General features: G+C 45.8%; 1 protein-coding gene across 2 annotated transcripts; it reads left to right on the top strand.

Annotated features, from left to right (window-relative positions):
* Window positions 1-1,387: 1,387 nt before the first annotated feature.
* RAB5B (RAB5B, member RAS oncogene family) lies at window positions 1,388-19,014 on the top strand. Of its 2 annotated transcripts, none has more exons than XM_079936736.1 (6): window positions 1,388-1,501; window positions 12,926-13,188; window positions 14,923-15,074; window positions 15,355-15,477; window positions 16,042-16,135; window positions 16,455-19,014. In XM_079936736.1, exons 2-6 carry the CDS (start codon window positions 13,026-13,028, stop codon window positions 16,568-16,570), a joined length of 648 nt encoding a protein of 215 aa, XP_079792862.1. In that variant the 5' UTR covers window positions 1,388-1,501; window positions 12,926-13,025; the 3' UTR covers window positions 16,571-19,014. The 2 variants fall into 2 exon arrangements, with proteins under 2 accessions (XP_079792862.1, XP_079792861.1); XM_079936735.1 differs by having other exon boundaries at window positions 1,452-1,696.
* The last annotated feature ends 1,642 nt before the right edge of the window (window positions 19,015-20,656 follow it).

Below are 20,656 nucleotides of genomic sequence, written 5' to 3'. Positions count from 1 at the left end.
TGAGAGAATATGAATGTGTGCATGTGATAATAGGTTTCAGACCCCTTTTCTTAATCACTCTATGCAGGGCTACCCACCCCACTCCATTTCAACCTCTGCGATGCAATTGGGATAGTGCCACGGGTGGGTGAAGTGGGAATTATTGCCCCCATTTTACAGCTGAGGAAAGTGAAGCTTATGTATTTCCTACTTTACTTTCCCCTAAACCAGCATCTCCCCCACCCCACCCCACCCCCAGACACACATATCACATACACACAAGGCTCCAGTTCCAGATTTTCAATGTTAGGGCTCAGGAACAGCAGTATGGTTGGAAGTGGGCTCCAAGGTTAATTCGCATTGACGCTGCATTTCCCAGTAAGCTCGTCTTGTTTTCTTTTTACCGTTTTTATTTTGTTTTTTTTTTTTGCGGCACGCGGGCCTCTCACTGCTGTGGCCTCTCCCGTCGCGGAGCACTGGCTCCGGACGCGCAGGCCCAGCGGACATGGCCCACGGGCACAGCCGCTCCGCGGCACGCGGGACCCTCCCGGGCCGGGGCACGAACCCGCGTCCCCTGCATCGGCAGGCGGACTCTCAACCACTGCGCCACCAGGGAAGCCCTCGTCTTGTTTTCTTTTTGTTCCATATCACAAACAGAAAAGTTTTCTAAAAATACTTATTCACATTTACATGCGATTTAGAATACATCAATCGTCTGTATGAAAAATTATTATAAAGGGGCTAAAGCCTCCCCAAGCTACCACTTCTTGGAGGTGCCATTGTCTCAGCTCACCAAAAAACATCTCAGACTGCCGCGGGCCATCCCTAAAATTCCTGTGCTCTGGGGCCCCACTAAAAGGAGGAAGCACCGACGTGAGGGCCGCTTAAATTCCTAGGCTCCGGGTCCCTAGGAGAGGTATTTCCCTTCACGCCCGCGAATTTGTGATAGAAGGCGGGGCGCCAGAGGCAGGCCCCGCCAAATCCCAGGGGAGGGGCGAAGGTCAGTAGCGGCCTTCCTAAGGCCTCTTTCAACCCCGCCTTGCCTGCCATTCAAGTCCCGAATTTTCTCAGTACTGGTTAAAGTTTCACTTTGACCCGCCCCCATCGCTCACCTGATTAGATGTTTATGAGTTAAAAGGCGGGGTCATGAGGGTGTCGCGAGTCTACTGGTTAGAGTATACGCCTGTCAAGAGGGTACCGCCCCCTATCTCGGGGAGCTCGCTCTTTAGTGGCTCCTCACCTCGTCCATCTTCAAAGTTTCCCTCTCTATATTGGTCTGGGGCACCGCCTGTCCAGTCCTCTGCTCTTACGCCTCGGTGACAGCACTGCCCTTCTCCAGAGGATTGGCGGATTAGCACGCACAGAGCCCACCCTTGATGGTAGGCGGGTAATCGTGCAATTGGCTGGGGCCCCCGCCACAGGGCGAGGAGGAGGAGGAGGAGGGGCAGGAGGGTTTGGTTGAGCTGCAGCTGTTTGTCTGTTCGACACAGGCTTGGGCCCGACGGGGGAGACGGAGCCCCAGGTACCGGGCTGATGGAGCCCGCAAGGGCAGGGGCGGAGGCGCCCCGGAGAGGAGTGCGGCCTGAGGGCAGAGGCGGGTCTGGGCCTCTGCGAGGGGTTAGAGTGGCCCACCAGAGAAAGGAGAAGGGGGCCGGGCCCCGGCAGGCCTAATGGGGGCGCTGAGGAGGGGGCCGGGCGGGCTGGGAGCCCGAAGTTGGTGAGTCGGGGAGGCGGCCGGGTGGTGTTGGCGGCCGGGATGGGGGCCGGCGCGGGAGGCCGGGGCTCGTGTGCGGGCAGGGGCAGGCCTCATTGAGCGGCGCCGAAGAGGGAGGAACTGGGGGAAAGGGACTGGGCGGCGGGTGAGGTAAGTCCATTCTCCCGGAGGTAAGGAGGGGTCAGACTCGGCGCTCGGGCCCGGAGGGGAACCGGGGCTGGGGCTCTCTCGAGAGGTCTCATTGCAAGGGCCAGGGAAGGGCTTTTAGCTGGGTAAGAGGCATTGTTTTCAGGGAAAGTGACTTATAAAAATAACTAGGGTGCCCCAAAGTTGAGCTGAGAGGGATTTGGGTTCAGTGCGGGAGAACTGAGACAAGCGAAGAAAGCTTTTCTAATCTAGAAGACTCAGGTAGCCGGGGCAGTGGAAGCAGGGCCTCCCATCAGTAATGGGAGCTTCTGGGAATGCTGAAGGGTGGGCTGGAGGCTCTGGGGCTCGCGAGTAATCACGCTTTTGTTCCCATTAGTGTGGAGATGTGGCAACTTGAAGTTTTTTGGTACTCCCAGGGTAGCCAATGAAGACCAAAGTAACTTTTTTTTCTGTGACTCTTGGCTATTCCAGACTCAGCCCCTGCACTTTCCCTTGGCCTCGCCTCGAGCTGGTTTAGGCTGCAGCCTCTGGATTTCTTCTAACCTCCTGTTTCTCATGTCCTGTGAAAAAGCTAAGAAGTTAGATTTGGGGGATGTTTGTTCGTTTCTTTCCTACTTAATAATGTGGTCTATACTGGAGACCATATCTCTCACCTAGACGTGGGCAATCAGTGACTCATTTTCTGCATCGGAACTGGGCTTAGGGATCCCCAGCCATCCAGAGATCTCCTGACCATAGTTGGTGAAACTTTTGTGGCACTTAGGCTTGGGTATTTCACAGGCAGGTAATGGTTATGTGGAACCAAGCCTGGAAATATGAGGTGATATCACTGAGGAAGGGATTTGGGGAAGAGTGAGAAATTCCATTCCGGAAGGTTGGCATCACCCCTGTTCTTTGTCTACTTCTTCAGGAGCCCGGGTTTCTGAGCTATTAAAAAGTTGGGTCAAACAGAGAGGCACTTGGGGAAGGAGGTGAGTAGAGAAAAGGAAGATGGATTTCTAAGACATAGGGATCCCCTCCTCCCAGATATTTTTAACGGTCTACTGACCTCCTTAGTTCCCCCCCATAGATTGGAGCTTATTGGATTTTCCCTTATTATACTTCCTCCTTTTTCCCTTTTATACCACTGTATTTTATAAATACATTTCTTCTTAATTAGAAAAGTAATAAGCACGTATTTTAAAATATTCAAGTTTTCTAGAAGTGTAAAAAGTGTAGATCCTCCCACATATACCTCACTCATTTCATCCAGAAGGGTCAGAGATAAGAGACAGTAGATGAGACTAATCTTACTTCACTTTGGGGGATGTGCCACCAAAGGCAATTCTGTTTTCATGTTCCCACCAAACTCTGGTTTCTCATTCTTTCCAGTTTTCCCTTCTGGGACCATACTCTGTTATTTATTATGCTCCTTTCCCAGTTCATTTTGTCTTGCTTTTATCAAATTCAGACAAGCAGAGAGCTATAGTCTGGGTTATCACTCACATCCTTACGCACACATGCGCACACACACGCACACACCCCACTTGTGCACTGGGTATCCCAGGAAATGCCCAAATAGATGGCCAAAACGTCTTTCTCTTTTATGGGCAGGAAGGAAACATTAAAGTGAATGATTTTGTTTGGGAGAATTATTGGCATCTCTGCTAATGTGAGGAATTTGGGACTTCTATCTTCTGGTTCATGGTCTCTGCATGTTCAGGTTATACGACTGTCCCTTCATTATCCCAGAAGAAGATGATGGTTCTCCTAAGGGGCCCCTGTGTCTGTCTTTCTATAATGATATGAGAAGCTTCCAGATTTCTCTGGCTTTGAAACTGGTTTTCCTCTAAACCTCAGCACAGCTGGGACATTTTATTCACCACCTTATTAATTGAATTTGTCCTTACTGGCTTTAGAAGCCCTGTGATGTGTCCAGCCTTTATACAGTGCCCTCAGAAACCTTGATTATTGTACCCCCAGGAACTTTTATTTTCTCTCCTGCAAAGCCAGTCCTAGAGAAAGTTGTGTAGATGTGTGTGTGTGTGTTTGTTTTTTAAATCCTCACTAAGCTTTGCCATTTCCTACATCCTGATGATATCCTGTCCCTTTCTTCTATACATCCCTCCTTGTCTTTTCCACCTTCCCCGTAATCAAAGCCTTCTTTCAAAAACTGATCTGGAATTGCTCCATATTAAGGTGTAAATAACAAATAGTCACTTAAAGTATTAATCCTTCCAAGAGTTTTTGCTTCTTAAAGAGGGAGCTAAGGAGTGGAAATCATCAATATAGAATTTCAAACATAGATCTGGAGTTACAAAAATATATTTGGAGAAGAGGACTTTCCCATTGCCCTTGAAGTCATACCTCATCCCTTCTAACTCTTACTTTGCCCAGGAGCAAGGATTGCTCTTTTATAGTTTACTTGTTTGTGCGCATTGATACGAATTTGACTTATGAGGAGACATGGGGTAGGAGAAGCAAGTGTATAGCCTGCTCCCTAATCCTAAGGCATTTCAGGTTGGAAAGTAACCAAAGTGTGAGACATTGAATTTAAAATAAGGAAACACAACAGCCGTCTTGGAGGAGGGATACCTTGAAACCCTACACAATACACTCCCACTTCCCAAGAATGTTTTAGGAAAGATTTAGTCACTGACTCAATGGTAACTGAGCTGAATAAGGAGCCACCCAGGTGAGCAAAGTGTGTGCAGATTTCTGGGCCAGGTTGTAGTTTCTGTTGAGGGGCAGTGGGTACCTTGTCAGAGTGGTAGTATGATTTTTTTTTTTTAAACTTGTGTTTCTGAAGTTCAGGAATTAATAGAGATAATGATCCGAAGTTTTTTGAACATTTAACATCAACTGAAGATTCAGAGAACTTTGTTTTTAGCCACAGTTGCCTCAGTGTTACGGTGGGAGGGCTGCATATTTGGTGTGATTAGGCCATCTGAGGTATAGTAACCGGTGACAGGAAAAGCAGTTAGCCCATGTGAGTTGCAACAGTACCTTGTGGGCTGGGTCCCAAGAGGCCCCTCCATCCAGGGGAGATCACAAAGAGGCAAGAGGGAGAACTGGCCTGTTAAAAACATTCCCAAATGGAACTGAGTAAGAATCTATTTAGATGGCACAGAAGGGGAGGAGTAGATGGAGGAAGGAAGCAGGATTACTTTGGCCTTAATTAATGAACAGCTACTAGGGACCAGGCATTGTGCTCTGCTCTGGAGATTCAAGATGACATAAAAAATAGTCACACTTTTTGAGAAGTTCATAGTTTAGCAGAGCAGACAGACACAAACAATTAAGTCAAATAATGTAATAAATGCTGTGATAAGAATACAGGGTTTTTGTTTGATTGTTTTTGTTTTTTGCCCATGCCACACGGCTTGTGGGATCTTAGTTCCCCAACCAGGGATTGAACCCGGGCCCTGGCAGTGAAAGCACTGAGTCCTAACCACTGGACAGCCAGGGAATTCCCAAGAATACAGTTTTAATACTGTGGGATCCTAGAGGAAGCAGTGATGAATTCTGCTGGGGTGAGAGAGTAATTATGCAGTTTCACAGAGAAGGTGACATTTGAGCTTGGCTTTAAAAGACACATTAGGTGTTTGCTAGGCAGACAAAGTGGGGAAAGGCATTCCAGTCTTTCATAGGTCAATAATAGGGAGTTTGCAGTACCATGCTGATAAGAGATAAGTATGCTTTTTTTGCCTGTTGGGGAAATATAAGGGAGAGGGTGAAGTGGAAGGACTCTCATTTAAGCCTGTGACTCATTGGTTAACATTGGATCAACACAATGAGCCAAGTAGTGGAATTCAGTTTAAGGTTTTGGTAATTTGGGGTCTAAACAAAGTTGGAGAGTTGAAGGTGTTTACTGGCTTCTGCTCTATCTTCCCAGCTCAGTAAATCTCACATTAATCCCACAGCCCATTGAATTCTGCAGAAATTACCATTGCTTTCCTAGCACCTTCCATTGAATTGCTTCTGTTTCAACTGTCCTGGCAGGAGTTGGTCAAGACCTTTTAGAGAAGCACAGTAATGAGTGAGTCCTTCTGTCAGAAGGATATGGGAGTAGATTCCAGTTCCCAGCAAAGGCCTGGGCCTTCCTAACTTGTTTTCAGTCCCAAAGGAAGTACTTATCTAAAATGAATAGAAGCAGAAACTATCCAATCTAAGCTCGTGTTCCTGTCCTGGTGCCTTCTTTGGATTTCAGTTCAGAGTTCAGCATCTCCTGCTTCCTGAAGAGGTATAGTGGTATAACAGGAGCAGGAGTACCTGGCTGAGAGTATGTTTTAGAAGGAGACTTGCTACTAAGCAGTTGTGTGAAAACTGGCTGTGTGATAACACCTGGCAAGCTGGTTCATTTTATTTGCCTCAGTTTCCTCTCTGTAAAATATAGACTGGACTAGATGACCTCTAAACTGCCTCTTATCTGGCAAACTGAACTTCAGGGCTAACATTTGGGAGGGGGCTAGACTCCAGTGGCTCTGTGCCTTGAACTCAGTCTCTATTGGTAGATGACAGACTTCTGGAGGCTTCATATGTAGTTGGCATAGGAACCCAAAGCTACCAAGTGGGAAGGAATCTGAGGAATGGAGTCTTGCCCTAGGCAGACTCCATTCCTCAGGTTTTGGCAGGCTAAGAAACCTTTCCTTTTTCTTGGTCACAGCTTGCGGGATCTTAGTTCCCCAACCAGTGATTGAACCCGTGCCCCCTGCAGTGGAAGCTCAGAGTCTTAACCACTGGGCTGCCAGGGAACTCCCTAAGAAACCTTTCCTATTCATATTTCCCTGTGCTGCTGGGAGAGCTGCTCACACTAAAGAACTTGCCCCTCATCCTCCACCTCTCCCTTCCCCAATAGACTGATGACGTCATGCCTTAATCCTCCTTAATGGTCATTTTTTTAATATAAATTTATTTATTTATTTTTGGCTGCGTTGAGTCTTCGTTGCTGCACGCCGGCTTTCTGTAGTTGCGGTGAGCGGGGGCTCCTCTTCGTTGTGGCTCGTGGGCTTCTCATTGCAGTGGCTTCTCTTGTTGCGGAGCACGGGCTCTAGGCTCATGGGCTTTGGTAGTTGCAGCACGTGGGCTCAGAGCGCAGGCTCAGTAGTTGTGGCTCACGGGCTTAGTTGCTCCTCGGCATGTGGGATCTTCCCCGGCCAGGACTTGAACCCGTGTCCCCTGCATTGGCAGGCGGATTCTTAACCACTGCACCACCAGGGAAGCCCAGTTAATGGTCATTTGATAAGCCATTCTTGTGGGGCTGCACTTCTGAGGGAAGTTGTCATTTCTTCTCATCTGAACTGAAAGTGTTGAAGGGAAGAAAAACCTCTCTTTTTTTGCCTCAGGTTTGAAGGTAATAATCATCGCACCACTTGACTGGTTGGCTGTGATTTATTTTTTGCCTTTGGATGGATCATTTGCCCACTGTCAACTGTTAGCAAAAAAATCACTGCTAGAATAGGGGAGAAATCAATTGAATCTTATATGTATTATTCCATTTCTGTACCCCTGATCTTTTGAGAGTCTAGCTATTGCGTAAGAAACATGATACCCTTATTAACATGTTGGGATTAAAGATCAAGGCACAGAGATGGGCAGCCCATCAATTACTGTGAACAGAGAGGGTAGGACATATTCTTGAGCTGAAACATTGGAATGGGAGATAGTTTTTTCTAACCCCATAGTTACTAATCTCTGACAGTTCAATAGAGTTTGCCGATTGGCTCTGGGTTGACTTATCTGTGGGGGTTAGTGACCAATCCGTGTGTCTGTGACTGTTTCCTCTTTTTTTTTTTTTTTTTTTCTGGCCGTGCTGCACAGCTTGCAGGTTGAACCCGGGCTGCGGCAGTGGAAGCACAGAGTCCTAACCACTGGACCGTCAGGGAATTCCCAACTGTTTCCTATCTTCACACTTCTCCAACTCCCTACTGTTTTCCCAGGCCTAGAGAGACGTGTCTGCCGATGAGAATTCAGTCCACTCTAACTTAGTGTTCTGCTCTTTGGATCACATGCTTTGAAATGTGAGGGAGTAAGTTGAAGAATCTAGTAACTTTTTTTCTGTTGTTTTTTAAGAGTATAGTGTATGTGTGTCAACCTAAAGGAAACTTGATCAGCTTATGATCTGTAGAGGTTTTTTTCTTATTGTGTAATCTGTTTTCTGTTGTAAAGTGTAGAGTTATGATGGCCTATCCTCTTTTCCTATGAAACAATGTATATGAAGTACTACGTAAATGTGTTTTTTTGTCTTTTTTGTTTGTTTGTTTTTTGCAGTACGCGGGCCTCTCACTGTTGCGGCCTCTCCCGTTGCGGAGCACAGGCTCCGGACGCGCAGGCTCAGCGGCCATGGCTCATGGGCCCAGCCGCTCCGCGGCATGTGGGATCTTCCCGGACTGGGGCACGAACCCGTGTCCCCTGCATCAGCAGGCGGACTCTCAACCACTGCGCCATCAGGGAAGCCCCATAAATGTGTTTTTAAAAATAATTCTTGCAGATGCTGAGAAACCCTAAGAGAAACACATTTCTTAAATGTACCCAGAACTTTGGAATTGAATTCAAATTCTGCCTTTTACTACTTTCACCTATTATACTCCCTACCCCATCCCCGGATCCTCATAGGTAAGGAAACTGAAGCTTAGAAAGGCAAAGGGAGTGAGTGGCCTAAATCACAGTGGGTTAATTGGCAAAGCAGAGAATAAAACTCAGGCTTGCCTGATTCCAGAGCCCTTACCACTGTGCAGGACTGCCTCTGTCGACTTTAACTTTCCATTTTCATAATTGCTCTATAACTTTAGTAGCAGGTTGGAGAACCTCTGACCCCTGGAGAGCTATATTAAACCCTCATCTTAATTTCACCTGGAAGTGCTTTTTTAGGCTGGCCAGAGACTAGACTTCCTACTAACCCATCTTTCAGTTTCAGGCCTCTCCAAAGCAGTGTTTTTTAAACTTTTTTTGATTGTGGCTCATTAAAAAAAAAAATTTTTTTTTACATCATAATTCAGTGTATGTACATATACCCACAAGTGAAACATTTTCACAAAATTATTCTCATGCTTATTATTTGCAATCCACTTGATTTTTTTCTATTTACTTTTTCTTTTTTTCAATATACTGATCATGATCCAGCAAGTGATTTCAAGGTCACTATTGGCTTACAGCCCACAGTTTGAGAAACACTGCTCTAAAGGTTTGAGGATGAAAAGAGCTAAAGAACTGTGACTAGTGGTTAAGAAGCTAATTAATACTGATTTTTGCAGTACTGGTTCCCAGAATTTTGGATTTAATGGACCAATTAATTTAAATTTGGGGGTTTCTATTTTTCCACATAAGTATATTTAGAAAGCTTACTACTGCCTATCAACACCATTATTTGTAATTTTTTTTTAAAAAAGCAATTTTTTTAAAAGTTATGTAGGAAACTTTAAAAATATATATTTCCTGTTAAAAAAAGAAAGAATTATGTGGAATGAAAACACCTGAGTCCTTCACATACCGTTTTCCTCAATCCCACTCCCCTTAGAGGGAGATAACCGGTGTTAACAGATCAGTGTGTATCTTTCCGTACCTTTTTCTCTGCAGAATGTTGCTTTGTTTTATAGAAACAGGATCAACCACATGTTTTGTTCTCCAACTTTTTTTTTTAACTTTTAACAATAGGTCTTAGAGGTTTATCCATGCAAAAAATACATATTTACCTTTGAGGGAAAACTGATACAAAAAATGTAAGTTAGAAATCTTGTTATAAAGGAAACTCCTAAAATGAATAAATTTAGCTTTATGAAGAACTTGCTATATCTTTTTTTTTTTTTTTTTTTTTTTGCGGTACGCGGGCTTCTCACTGTTGTGGCCTCTCCCGTTGCGGAGCACAGGCTCCAGATGCACGGGCTCAGCAGCCATGGCCCACGGGACCAGCCGCTCTGCGGCATGTGGGATCCTCCCGGACCGGGGCACGAACCCATGTCCCCTGCATCGGCAGGTGGACTCTCAACCACTGCGCCACCAGGGAAGCCCAACTTATTTATTTATTTATTTATTTATTTATTTATTTATTTATTTATTTATTTATTTGGCTGCATCAGGTCTTAGTTGTGGCACACGGGATCTAGTTCCCTGGTCGGGGATCAAACCCGGGCCCCCTGCATTGGGAGCTCGGAGTCTTAGCCACTGGACCACCAGGGAGGTCCCCAATATATCATTTTTATTTAATCATTTCATCACAGACCAGTGAAAACTTCATCACAAAGTGGCACATGTATATCTGGATTCTTGGGACTCCTTGGCCTAGGGGACTACAAAATACCCAGTAGGGTCAGAGTAATTTCTTACAGTCCTCTGTGTTAATCTGGTCTACTTTGGGATTTGTCTGTGTTCTCATTTCAATCTCATTTCTCCGTTAACTTCCTCTTTACACTTTTTTTTTCCTGTTTTTTTCTCTACCTCTTTCATATCATGGCTGCTCTTTAGGCATATATTGATAACAACTAATATTGAGATATCCTTTAATATATTAAATTGATCTTTTCTGTGAATCAGGGTCATTAAATAACAATAGCTGTCTTTTTGTTTTTTAAACACTTTGGCAGTTTCTTTTTTTCATTTTTTATTTTCTTTTTTAAAATTTATTTATTTATTTTTGGCTGTGTTGGGTCTTCGTTTCTGTGCAAGGGCTTTCTCTAGTTGCGGCAAGCGGGGGCCACTCTTCATCGCGGTGCGTGGGCCTCTCACTATTGCGGCCTCTCTTGTTGGGAGCACAGGCTCCAGACGCACAGGCTCAGTAGTTGTGGCTCACGGGCCTAGCTGCTCCGTGGCATGTGGGATCTTCCCAGACCAGGGCTCGAACCTGTGTCCACTGCATTGGCAGGCAGATTCTCAACCACTGCGCCACCAGGGAAGCCCAACAATACCTGTCTTACTATTCGTTAATACTATGTTACACAAATGTGTCACTTAATCCTCAGGGCTACTCTATGAGGTAGGTATTTTTTCCATTTTATAAAGGTGAGGGCTTCCCTGGTGGCACAGTGGTTGGGAATCCGCCTGCCAATGCAGGGGACACGGGTTCGAGCCCTGGTCCGGGAAGATCCCACATGCCTCGCAACAGCTAAGCCTGTGCACCACAACTGCTGAGCATGCGTGCCACAACTACTGAAGCCTGCACACCTGGACCCCGTGCTCCACAACAAGAGAAGCCCCGCTTGCTGCAACTAGAGAAGGCCCGCACACAGCACCGAGGGTCCAACACAGCCAAGAATAATACATAAATTAAATAAATAAATTTTTTAAAAAAAGGTGGACGGTAAGGCTCATCAGAGAAATTTTCTTGATATCATATTAGTAATGATTAGTACCTTTATATTCATTGATATAGCACTTTTTGTCAAATATTTGAGTTCTTTGTCTGTATTATCTCATTTAATCCTCACAACAACCTTATGAATTAGGTACTCATAGGCTATTATCCCATTTTACAGATGAGGAAACAAATGCACAGGTAGATTTAGTAAATTGTCCAAAGATTTAAAGCTAGTAATCAGAACTATAAAATAAATCCAGTGAATTGGACTCCACAGCCTTTGTTCCTCTACACCTCCTCCTGTATGGTTTTTCTGTCTTCACTAGGATTGCAGATATTTTTAGCCCTGATTTGATCCCAAAGCAATTTGCTATAGTGAAAAAATAATGTTTCCCCATATATGTCACAGAGTATGATGTTTATGGAGTCACTAGAATCAACCTTGGAGAAGGGAAAGATTAATTTGAACAAGCAAAGTATAATCCAAGCAACGCTTAGGTTTTGGGGATAGGTTTACATGCTGTGATCATGCTAACACTTCTTTGAATCTCACAGTTCCTTTCCCGCCAGAGTCAGGATGATGAAATACATTCAGGTTTGGATGATTGGACACTCAAAGTCCCAACTTTCTCTCTCTCTCTGTCTCCTCCTCCACCACCAGCTTTCCTAGCCGCTTGGAAGGTAGAGAAGGTGGTTCAGTTTTATTCTTTCATCAAGTATTTATTGCTTGAAGACTTATCCCCTATACCATCTACCGGAGATTCCCGCATGTGTTTAGAAGGTACACCTTCTTTCTCTGCCTCTAACTTGGAGGGCTACAGCTGTTAGGCCCTTTCAGTGTGGAGGGTAATCTAATCCCTAGGCACCAGGAAGACAGCTGCAAGTTGAGAGTAAGTCAGGCCTACTGACTCAGACTTGATAGATTTTCAGACTTGGAGAGGTGGCAGAAGAAAAGTGAAAGAATTAATACTCAATGTGGTCTGTTTCTCTATTACCTTTTTTTTTTTTTTTTTGCGGTACGCGGGCCTCTCACTCTTGTGGCCACTCCCGTTGCGGAGCACAGGCTCCGGACGCACAGGCTCAGCGGCCATGGCTTACGGGCCTAGCCGCTCCGCGGCATGTGGGATCTTCCTGGACCGGGGCACGAACCCGCATCCCCTGCATCAGCAGGCAGACTCTCAACCACTGCGCCACCAGGGAAGCCCTCTCTATTACCTTTGATCAGAGATGAGAAAGGATGGATTTTCTGATCATTGGACCCTGGTTATATTTTCAGAAATGTCAATTTTCAGAAATGGTCGTGTAAGAAGGATATAGAACCAGAAGCTATCCCTCTACTCTTAGGATGGGTGACTCTTATCCCATACCCCTAGAGTGAATTTCTCATTTTGAAAGCTAGAAAAAAGAGGGGATAAAAAAAGGACAGCACCAGGACACCAAGGAGATAGGAGGGATCTAGGATACTTTTGGGTGGATCTGGTGCTCTTCAAGCCAACTAAAAGTTGATCAATATGCTGTTCTTTGAAGACCTGGTGGGGAATGATTGGGAGATTAAAAACTACTCTCACATGGTTTTCAGTCTCTCCATTTCAGCACACTCTACTTTAGATGCAATTCTTATTTTACTATTCCCCAGTCTTACCAGTGAGTGTCAGGTGCCTGGGACCCTCTCAGTGGTGTAACCTTTTAATGGTGGGTGATTGTAAGAGTTAAGTCCTCATAGGAGCAAAGAAATGAAGAGATTCTGTCCTTTTTCTAAAAAGTGATTGCAGCTGTAATGGCCCTGTGTTTAATTTTACCTCCTTTTTTTCTTGCAGGACTGTTGAAGCCTGGAAGTCCCCTCCCCTCCCCCCTCCCCCCTCTGCCGCTCTGTGGCATCCCCCTCCCTCTACCCTTTCCCATTCTGATAATCTAGCCATGACTAGCAGAAGCACAGCCAGGCCCAATGGGCAGCCCCAGGCCAGCAAAATATGCCAATTCAAATTGGTCCTGCTGGGTGAATCTGCAGTGGGGAAGTCTAGCCTGGTATTACGTTTTGTCAAAGGGCAGTTCCACGAGTACCAGGAGAGCACCATTGGAGGTGAGTACTTCAGGGAGAGAAGAGTTTCAATGCTTAGAAGGGCTTTTGAAGGGAGATCTAGGGATCTGTTTGTGGAGCTGGCCCTCTTAGCTCCCTGGAATGGAAATCCTTTAAGAAACAAAAAAAATTACCATAATGCCCAAAAGCAAGTCCATGTTCATCCTCTTACTTCCTAGAAGAAAGTTAGAAAGGTTGGCCTTTGAGCACCAAGAAAACCACTAATTTTTTTATCTGGTTTCCTCCTCCCACTCTCATCTTAATGCCAGTGAAGTTCAGTTGAGTGTCATCTTGAGCAGGGTTGGTTTGGGGCAGTGGCTCATAATCAGAGATGTACATCAGAATCACCTAGGGAGCATTTTCATCCTATGCATGCTTGGGCCCTACCCTAGATCTACTGATTAGTATTGGAGGTAGAGTGAGGTTGGTGGCAGTGTAGACATGTATGTTTGGAAAAGCTCCTTAGCTGATCCTGATGCACATATCTGGTAAAATAGAGGTTAGAACTAAATACAAAACGTAAAGGAATCTGCTTTTCCCACCTTTGCTACCTTCTCTTTGCCACTACCCCAAAATAGGGTGGTAATTCAATAAAGGGTCTTTTATGAGAACTCCCATGTTAACTCCTTCCCCACTTTTATTAGGGGGGTGACTTATTTCCAAGTCACCTTGGAAATGTGTTCTTTGACCAGCAGAGGTAATATGAAAAAGTAACAGCCAAATAATACTGATAATGGTGGGACCTCACAACAGGCTTTAAAATCGTCTAATCAGTTTTTTTTTTAATTATTTTATTTATTTATTTTTGGCTGTGTTGGGTCTTCGTTCCTGCGTGCAGGCTTTCTCTAGTTGCGGCGAGTGGGGGCTACTCTTTGTTGTGGTGCGCGGGCTTCTCATTGCAGTGGCTTTGCTTGTTGCAGAGCACGGGCTCTAGGCGCGTGAGCTTCAGTAGTTGTGGCAGGCAGGCTCAGTTGTGGCTCACAGGCTCTAAAGTGTGGGCTCAGTAGTTGTGGCACATGGGCTTAGTTGCTCCGCGGCATGTGAGATCTTCCCGGACCAGGGCTTGAACCCGTGTCCCCTGCATTGGCAGGCGGATTCTTAACCACTGTGCCACCAGGGAAGTCCCTGTCTAATCAGTTCTTTTTTTTTTTTCTTCGGTACGCGGGCCTCTCACTGTTGTGGCCTCTTCCGTTGCAGAGCACAGGCTCTGGACGCGCAGGCTCAGCGGCCATGGCTCACGGGCCCAGCCGCTCCGCGGCATATGGGATCTTCCCAGACTGGGGCACGAACCCGTGTCCCCTGCATCGGCAGGCGGACCCTCAACCACTGCGCCACCAGGGAAGCCCTCTAATCAGTTCTTGATGTGACTTTTATCTGAAGCTTATTATCTCCGTCATTATCTCTTACTCCTCTATTTTGGTTAGAAGAGGGATGACTCTGGTATAAGTGCCAGTTCTTTCTGTCCCTCAGAGTTTATGATGTTCCCCCATTCCGTAGCTAGAGAAACTTCTGGCAGGGAGGACTTAGCCAAGAGCAGGCTTAATTCTGGTTCCAAGATCTGAAGGAAAATGCTAAACCTTTCTTGTGTGTAAGGAGGAGAATGCTAAACCTTTCCTGTAGCTGAATGGCCTGGGTGGTGACTTGTCTTAGACCCAAAGTAGAGATATTTTGAAGGAGGGTGGGATGTTCCCATGCATCCTCCCACTTACAACAACTTCTCTGTTCTCTTATTCGTAGCGGCCTTCCTCACCCAGTCGGTTTGTTTAGATGACACAACAGTCAAGTTTGAGATCTGGGACACAGCTGGGCAGGAGCGATACCATAGCTTGGCCCCCATGTACTACAGAGGTGCCCAAGCTGCAATTGTCGTTTATGACATTACTAATCAGGTAAGTGGGCCGAGAAGATTGTCCTTGCTTTTATTTATAGGAATTAAAATAGGTGGGGGAGAGAAAACTTGTTCTTGAAATAGCAAAATAAGAATACAGATTATGCTTCCAAGTGCTGAGAAGACAGGTAATGAATTACCAGAGACAGGTGGTTTCAATGAGTGAAGGCTGCTTAGAAGAGGTGAGTTTTGAGACTGGGCTTTGAAGTTGATGGGCCTGGATTGGCAGTCAGTAGGCTGAATGAGCCAGCCTACTCATTCTCATCCTTGTGTTTTCCTAGGAAACCTTCGCCCGAGCAAAGACATGGGTAAAGGAACTACAGCGACAGGCCAGTCCTAGCATCGTTATTGCCCTGGCGGGGAACAAAGCTGACCTGGCCAACAAGCGCATGGTGGAGTACGAAGTAAGGTGGCCACAGAGTCCCTCTCTGACACACTCCCTCTGTGCTTGGGACCTCTTTTTACCAAACCTGCCCTTTCTGAAAATCTCATCTCAGGACATTCATCATCTCATTCCCCAGTTCTGCACCAAGTTAAATACAGCAACACTGTGACCCTAATGCCAGCCAGGAGATTTTAGAGGAGTCAGAAGAAAATTCCAGAGCAGAGGGGTAGGGAAGTACCAGTACCAGCTGTGGGGGTACCAGTATGAAAAGAGGAAGGAGGGAGCAGTTGAATTTGAGGTAAGGGATACTCAAGTGTCAGAACCCAAAAGCCCCCAACCAACTTACCTCCTCCCCAGTAATTAAGATTCCTGACATCTATTTGTTGGATTAAGTGCTTTAGACCATGGGTTATCCCTTGAGGGAGTCATCTCCAAAATATGGGTCCAGGGCCAGCTGGCTCAGAGGGGCAGTTAAGGGGAGGGAACCTAGGATATTGTCTAGCTCTGGTGCTACGTGGGAGTGGAAAGGCAGTACTTGTTCCTGCCCTACAGTCTGAGTACCAGTACACCCCACCCCTTGCAGGAGGCCCAGGCGTATGCAGATGACAACAGCTTATTGTTTATGGAGACTTCAGCCAAGACAGCTATGAACGTGAACGATCTCTTCCTGGCAATAGGTAAGGTCAGAGCAGCCTAAGGTCTTCCTGTGTGTTTTCCCTTGCCTCTAGGCAAGATGACTAACCCAAGTCATAAGGATAAATGGGAGCGTCTCCTCTTATGAAAACTTCAGGTGTGGAAATACCTTAACTTTCCATTGTGACCTCCATCCTTTGGCTGCAGTTTGAGCCCCCTCATCTTCAATGTAGTATACAATGAACCCTCCCCTCTTCGGAGCATTCTTTTAGTTTCTCGCATTTCCACTTTCCCCCAATAGTCTTTTTCTGGGGGGATGAGTAAAATCTACCATACTTTGTTCCCTTCTGTTTTTATCTCTAGCTAAGAAGTTGCCAAAGAGTGAACCCCAGAATCTGGGGGGTGCAGCAGGCCGAAGCCGGGGTGTGGATCTCCATGAGCAGTCCCAGCAGAACAAGAGCCAGTGTTGTAGCAACTGATGGGGTGGCTAGCGGCAAACAAGTATGGAGCTAGCACGAGAGCTCAGAAATAACCTCCATCCCCACCGCTCAGCACACAGCCCCTACGGTAACAGCACACTGGGCCCTGGCTCCCAAGGGCTGCCTCTTGACAGCTCCGTCATGGCACTTTTTAACGCTTCAGCAACAACACCAGGCAGCTGTTGCCACTGGCCTCCTACCCCTGCTCTGGGGCTTGGGGGTCAGATCCCCCAGGACTTACCTTCCAAAACAAACTTTCTTCACTTTGTATTATAGGTGCAAGACAGTGACCTAATTCTCTTTCCTCCTCCTCCCCATTTTTTCAGAAAACTCTTTTTTTGTCTCCTGCCCCTTCCCCTTCTGCTTTTGGTCAGTCTCTCTTCTTGATTCCCTTTTCTTCCTCTCCCCAGGATGGAGAAGGTAGTGAACCCAGGAAGTGAGGAAGGAGGTTTCCAGTTCAGTCACATTAAGGACCCTGGGGGAAAGTAAGGCTCAGAGCAAGGGGGAGTAAGGAAACATTTCCTTTTTGTTTTTATTTGGTTGGAGTTTCTCATATTTGAAAACACTGAGTTGGCCTTGTGGAGGGTGTTTCTAGGTAGAGGTGAGAATGTGAAGGCAAGCTCTCAGGCACCAGGTTGGAGTCTTGTTAGCTAACTGGGCAGAGGTGGAAGAGGTGGAGATGCAGTGTCATCTGTGGCTCAGGAACTCTTCTAAGGCTTACTTTCCCCTCACCCAGCCTCTTAGGTAGCTTCTTCCCCATAGTGGGGGAGATTCTGGACCCCAGAGTCCTCCAAAGAATCTTCACTGGTTGCCTGCATCTTTGGCTCTGCTGTGATCAAATGGAGGAGGGACCAGTTTCTGACACCCATCCTCTGACTTACACATATGCATTTTTTTCTCTCTGGCCTTCAGATGGCCTCAGCCCCAGCCACGATATCCCCCTGCAGTTTGCACTTTAATTGATGGTAGTTCAGTTGTGATACTTGTTTTATGGGGGTTTTGATTGATTTACCTGCCCTCTTAACTTTTTAATTAAGTGGAATCCGAGGTGTATATGAGGTTAGGGGAGGGGCTGTAGAGAACAGTACCGGTGGCAGCTACTCAAGCCCAGTCTCCACTGCTAGCTTCCTCCAACTCTGATTCTTACTTCACCTGTATTCTTGCCAGCCTAACTCTTGGGTATAGGTTTACCTTTCCTGAGGAATTAACTGAGCAACTGAAGAGCAGTCTCAGGATAGCATAGGCCGTTGTAGGGGAGTGAAGAGGAGTCAGCAAGAGGGAGGAGTTTTCTGTCCTTTCCCAGGGTTCCCATTCAATTTGATCCACCCATTACCATGTCTTTTCTACTTCCCTGTAAATAGGTATGATCTTTATTCCCACTGTACAGTCTGTTCTGTTCCCCACCTCCCATCAGGCCCTATTTCTTTTCTCCTTTGTTAGTATCTTCAGTTTGGTCCCTCCATGCTTACCCCCCAAACCCATCCCCCATGCAACCAGTGGTTTAATCCACGTACCACTAGGGGGGGTAGTACCACAGAGGCCTACTTGTGGCCCCCTAATATAATACCTGTTCCTGTGGACAGGGAACGACTGGCACTGAAGGTCCCTCACAGCTGTCTCACATCACCAGAGTTTGTTGGTCCTTTCTAAATCTCTAGTCTCTCTTCACATCCCTCATCAGGTATTTTAAGATGTGTTTGGGAAGCCATCAAGGCAAGAGAGAACTCTAAATCCTTCTTGTTCTAGCCCAGGGTTTTGAGGAGATTGGGGGGAATAAGAGAGGAGAGGCCATAGTGACCTAGGATTGGAACCTTTCTGCCCTTTTGGCTTGCAGACTGCCTTCTGTCCCAGAGAAGCTGAGAAATCCATGAAGCTGAGATTCTGAAGGACCCAGCTTAGGTTCTTCCACTTACACCTAAATTCCCTTCCTTTACCAGGGGCAGCCTTAGTTCCCATGGCCCTGAAACACATACACATTTTCCCCTCCTTTCCCCAGCACCCACTAGCCCCCTAGAGCAGCCAGTGCATCCTTACAAGTGGAAGAACTACGATGGCTCTCTTAAGTTTCTTAGAAATGAAGTTCTTTCTCTGTGTAGTTTTCCCCATGGAGCAGTAGTGAAGATGTTTCGTTGCCTTGGGGCTGGGAAACCATTTCTCCAGGCTTCGTCTCCCCTCCCCTTAGGAACAGGATTGGCCTTAGCTTCTGGGCCTATCTGCTGCCTTCCTTCTACTTCCTATTAGCTCTTCTGCTTTCCTTTGAGCTCTGTTGGGCTTAGGGAATCTTAGTTTTTATTTCCCAGCTCTTCATTTTTTTCTTCCGATTTTTTTTTTTTTGCTTCTAAGAAAGCATTTGCCTTTTTTCCCCTTTCTTCCTCTCCCAACATAACAATCGTGGTAACAGAATGCGACTGCTGATTTACCAATGTATTTAATGTAAGTAAAAAAGGAGAAAAAAAAAGTGTATTGGAGTGTTGCTTTTTTTTTTTTTTTTTTGCTACTTCTCTGTCTGTTACTAGAAATTTGGAAGGCAACCCAGTAATGTTTTATTGAATCAGAAACACACCCTCCCTTGCATCCTGGTACCTCCTTATTCTCATTAATATTTTCTTGAATAGTGAGATAACCCAATTTGGAAAATAGGCCCTTTATTGCTGTTTAATCACTCCTGTTCCCAGGCCACTAGAGAGCTCACCAAATCTGTTCCTAGCTAATTTTTTTAGGCCATCCTAACATGGAAGGGGGTGGTGGTCTGTGGACCTCTGGGCACACAATTGATGAGATTGGAGGGAGAGGTGGTATTTGTGAATACTTTGAAGTATTATGCAAATATCTATGTGCAGCTTTCTAGGGAGAGGGCCCACTGCCTTAATTAGTATCTCAAAGGGGTCCATGACCTAAGAAAGTTTTTTAAACACCACTGAGTTAACATTATTGATTGATCATGTGGCTTCTACCCCAACAGGAAAATTTCAGCAGGAAATTCTGCTCGTTTCTTGCTGTACTTGAAGCCTTCAGTCCCTCAAAGTCTAAGTGGAAGTGGGTGGGGGGGGCATGATACAGAGAAAAGATTAGGTATGGTTGCAGGAGGAGTTTTGAATTCCAAAGAATCTGCAGGACAGGAAAGACAGAGCCTGGAATTCAGTCCCATCTCTGACAATTTACCAGCTGTGGTCTTGATCAAGTTACTTAGTTGCTTTCTGCCTCAGATTCTTCTGTAAAATGAAGAAAATTTGAGATTTAAACGTCAATTATATAAAGCATGTGTGTGGCTTTATGTAGGGTGACACTGTTATTGGGCAGAAGTCTCATCCCATGGCTTCAGACAGTCCTTAACTGACTTCTGTATCCTGGGTAGGATAGGTTGGGCGTCAGGCCTCTCCGATGATTTAACTGTACACAGTTGAGTTGGGAATCTTTCTTTTTCCAAAAACCTTAGAGCCAAAATCACCTTTTCACTGTCAATTCCCCTTACTGTATATCTCTTAGGACTCCCCCACGGCTTCTTCATTCCTAGTAAAAAGCTCTTCTAGTTCCAGTTTAGGAAAGCAGAAAGGCAGGGGAAATGATCTTCACTTAAAGTAAGGTTGTAACTCAACCTTTTAGTCTCTAGAGGGCAGTGTGGATACGTTTGCCCCGGGTCCACAGCTAGCCAATGACAAGTTTTCACTCACACACCAAATGATAAAAGGGTAATAGCAAACAATTTCTGTTAGTATCCTTTATTCTGACATAAGCAGTTACAGTCTTCCTACTTTGGGGCGTTAAAATGTCATCAAGTGACGACTTTTTAAAATAAATTGACAACTAAGCAAAATTAAAAAGATGTCTGTTTAGTGTTGGTTCTATAATTTGAGGAGAAATGCAGCTGGTCCAAGGGATCTCGAAGGCTTTGAACCACCATTTTAGGCCCCATTTCTGATCTCATTCCTGGACATAAAAGAATTGAGGGCTTGATCTTGTTTTCTCTAAAAGGCAAACAGGGCTGTTGTAGTTGCAACACAGGCGTTTGTCAAAAAATAGGTTAGAGACGGAGCTCACCACCGGGAGAAAGCCGGCTGGATCCCGAGGCCTCTAGTGAAAGCACCT

The sequence above is a fragment of the Stenella coeruleoalba genome (genome assembly GCF_951394435.1).
Source record: "Stenella coeruleoalba genome assembly, chromosome: 11".
In the NCBI taxonomy this organism is placed as follows: domain Eukaryota; kingdom Metazoa; phylum Chordata; class Mammalia; order Artiodactyla; family Delphinidae; genus Stenella; species Stenella coeruleoalba.
The sequence above is the reverse complement of the archived record's forward strand: the minus strand, read 5'-3'. Positions and strand labels throughout refer to the sequence as shown.

Bases quoted from the DNA above. Each gene is read 5' to 3' on its own strand.
- RAB5B (XM_079936735.1), top strand. From the start codon at position 1,650: ATGGGGGCGCTGAGGAGGGGGCCGGGCGGGCTGGGAGCCCGAAGTTG. The intron at 15,075-15,354 runs GTAAGTGGGCCG...GTGTTTTCCTAG, and splicing joins TTTATGACATTACTAATCAG to GAAACCTTCGCCCGAGCAAA. The intron at 15,478-16,041 runs GTAAGGTGGCCA...CACCCCTTGCAG, and splicing joins AGCGCATGGTGGAGTACGAA to GAGGCCCAGGCGTATGCAGA.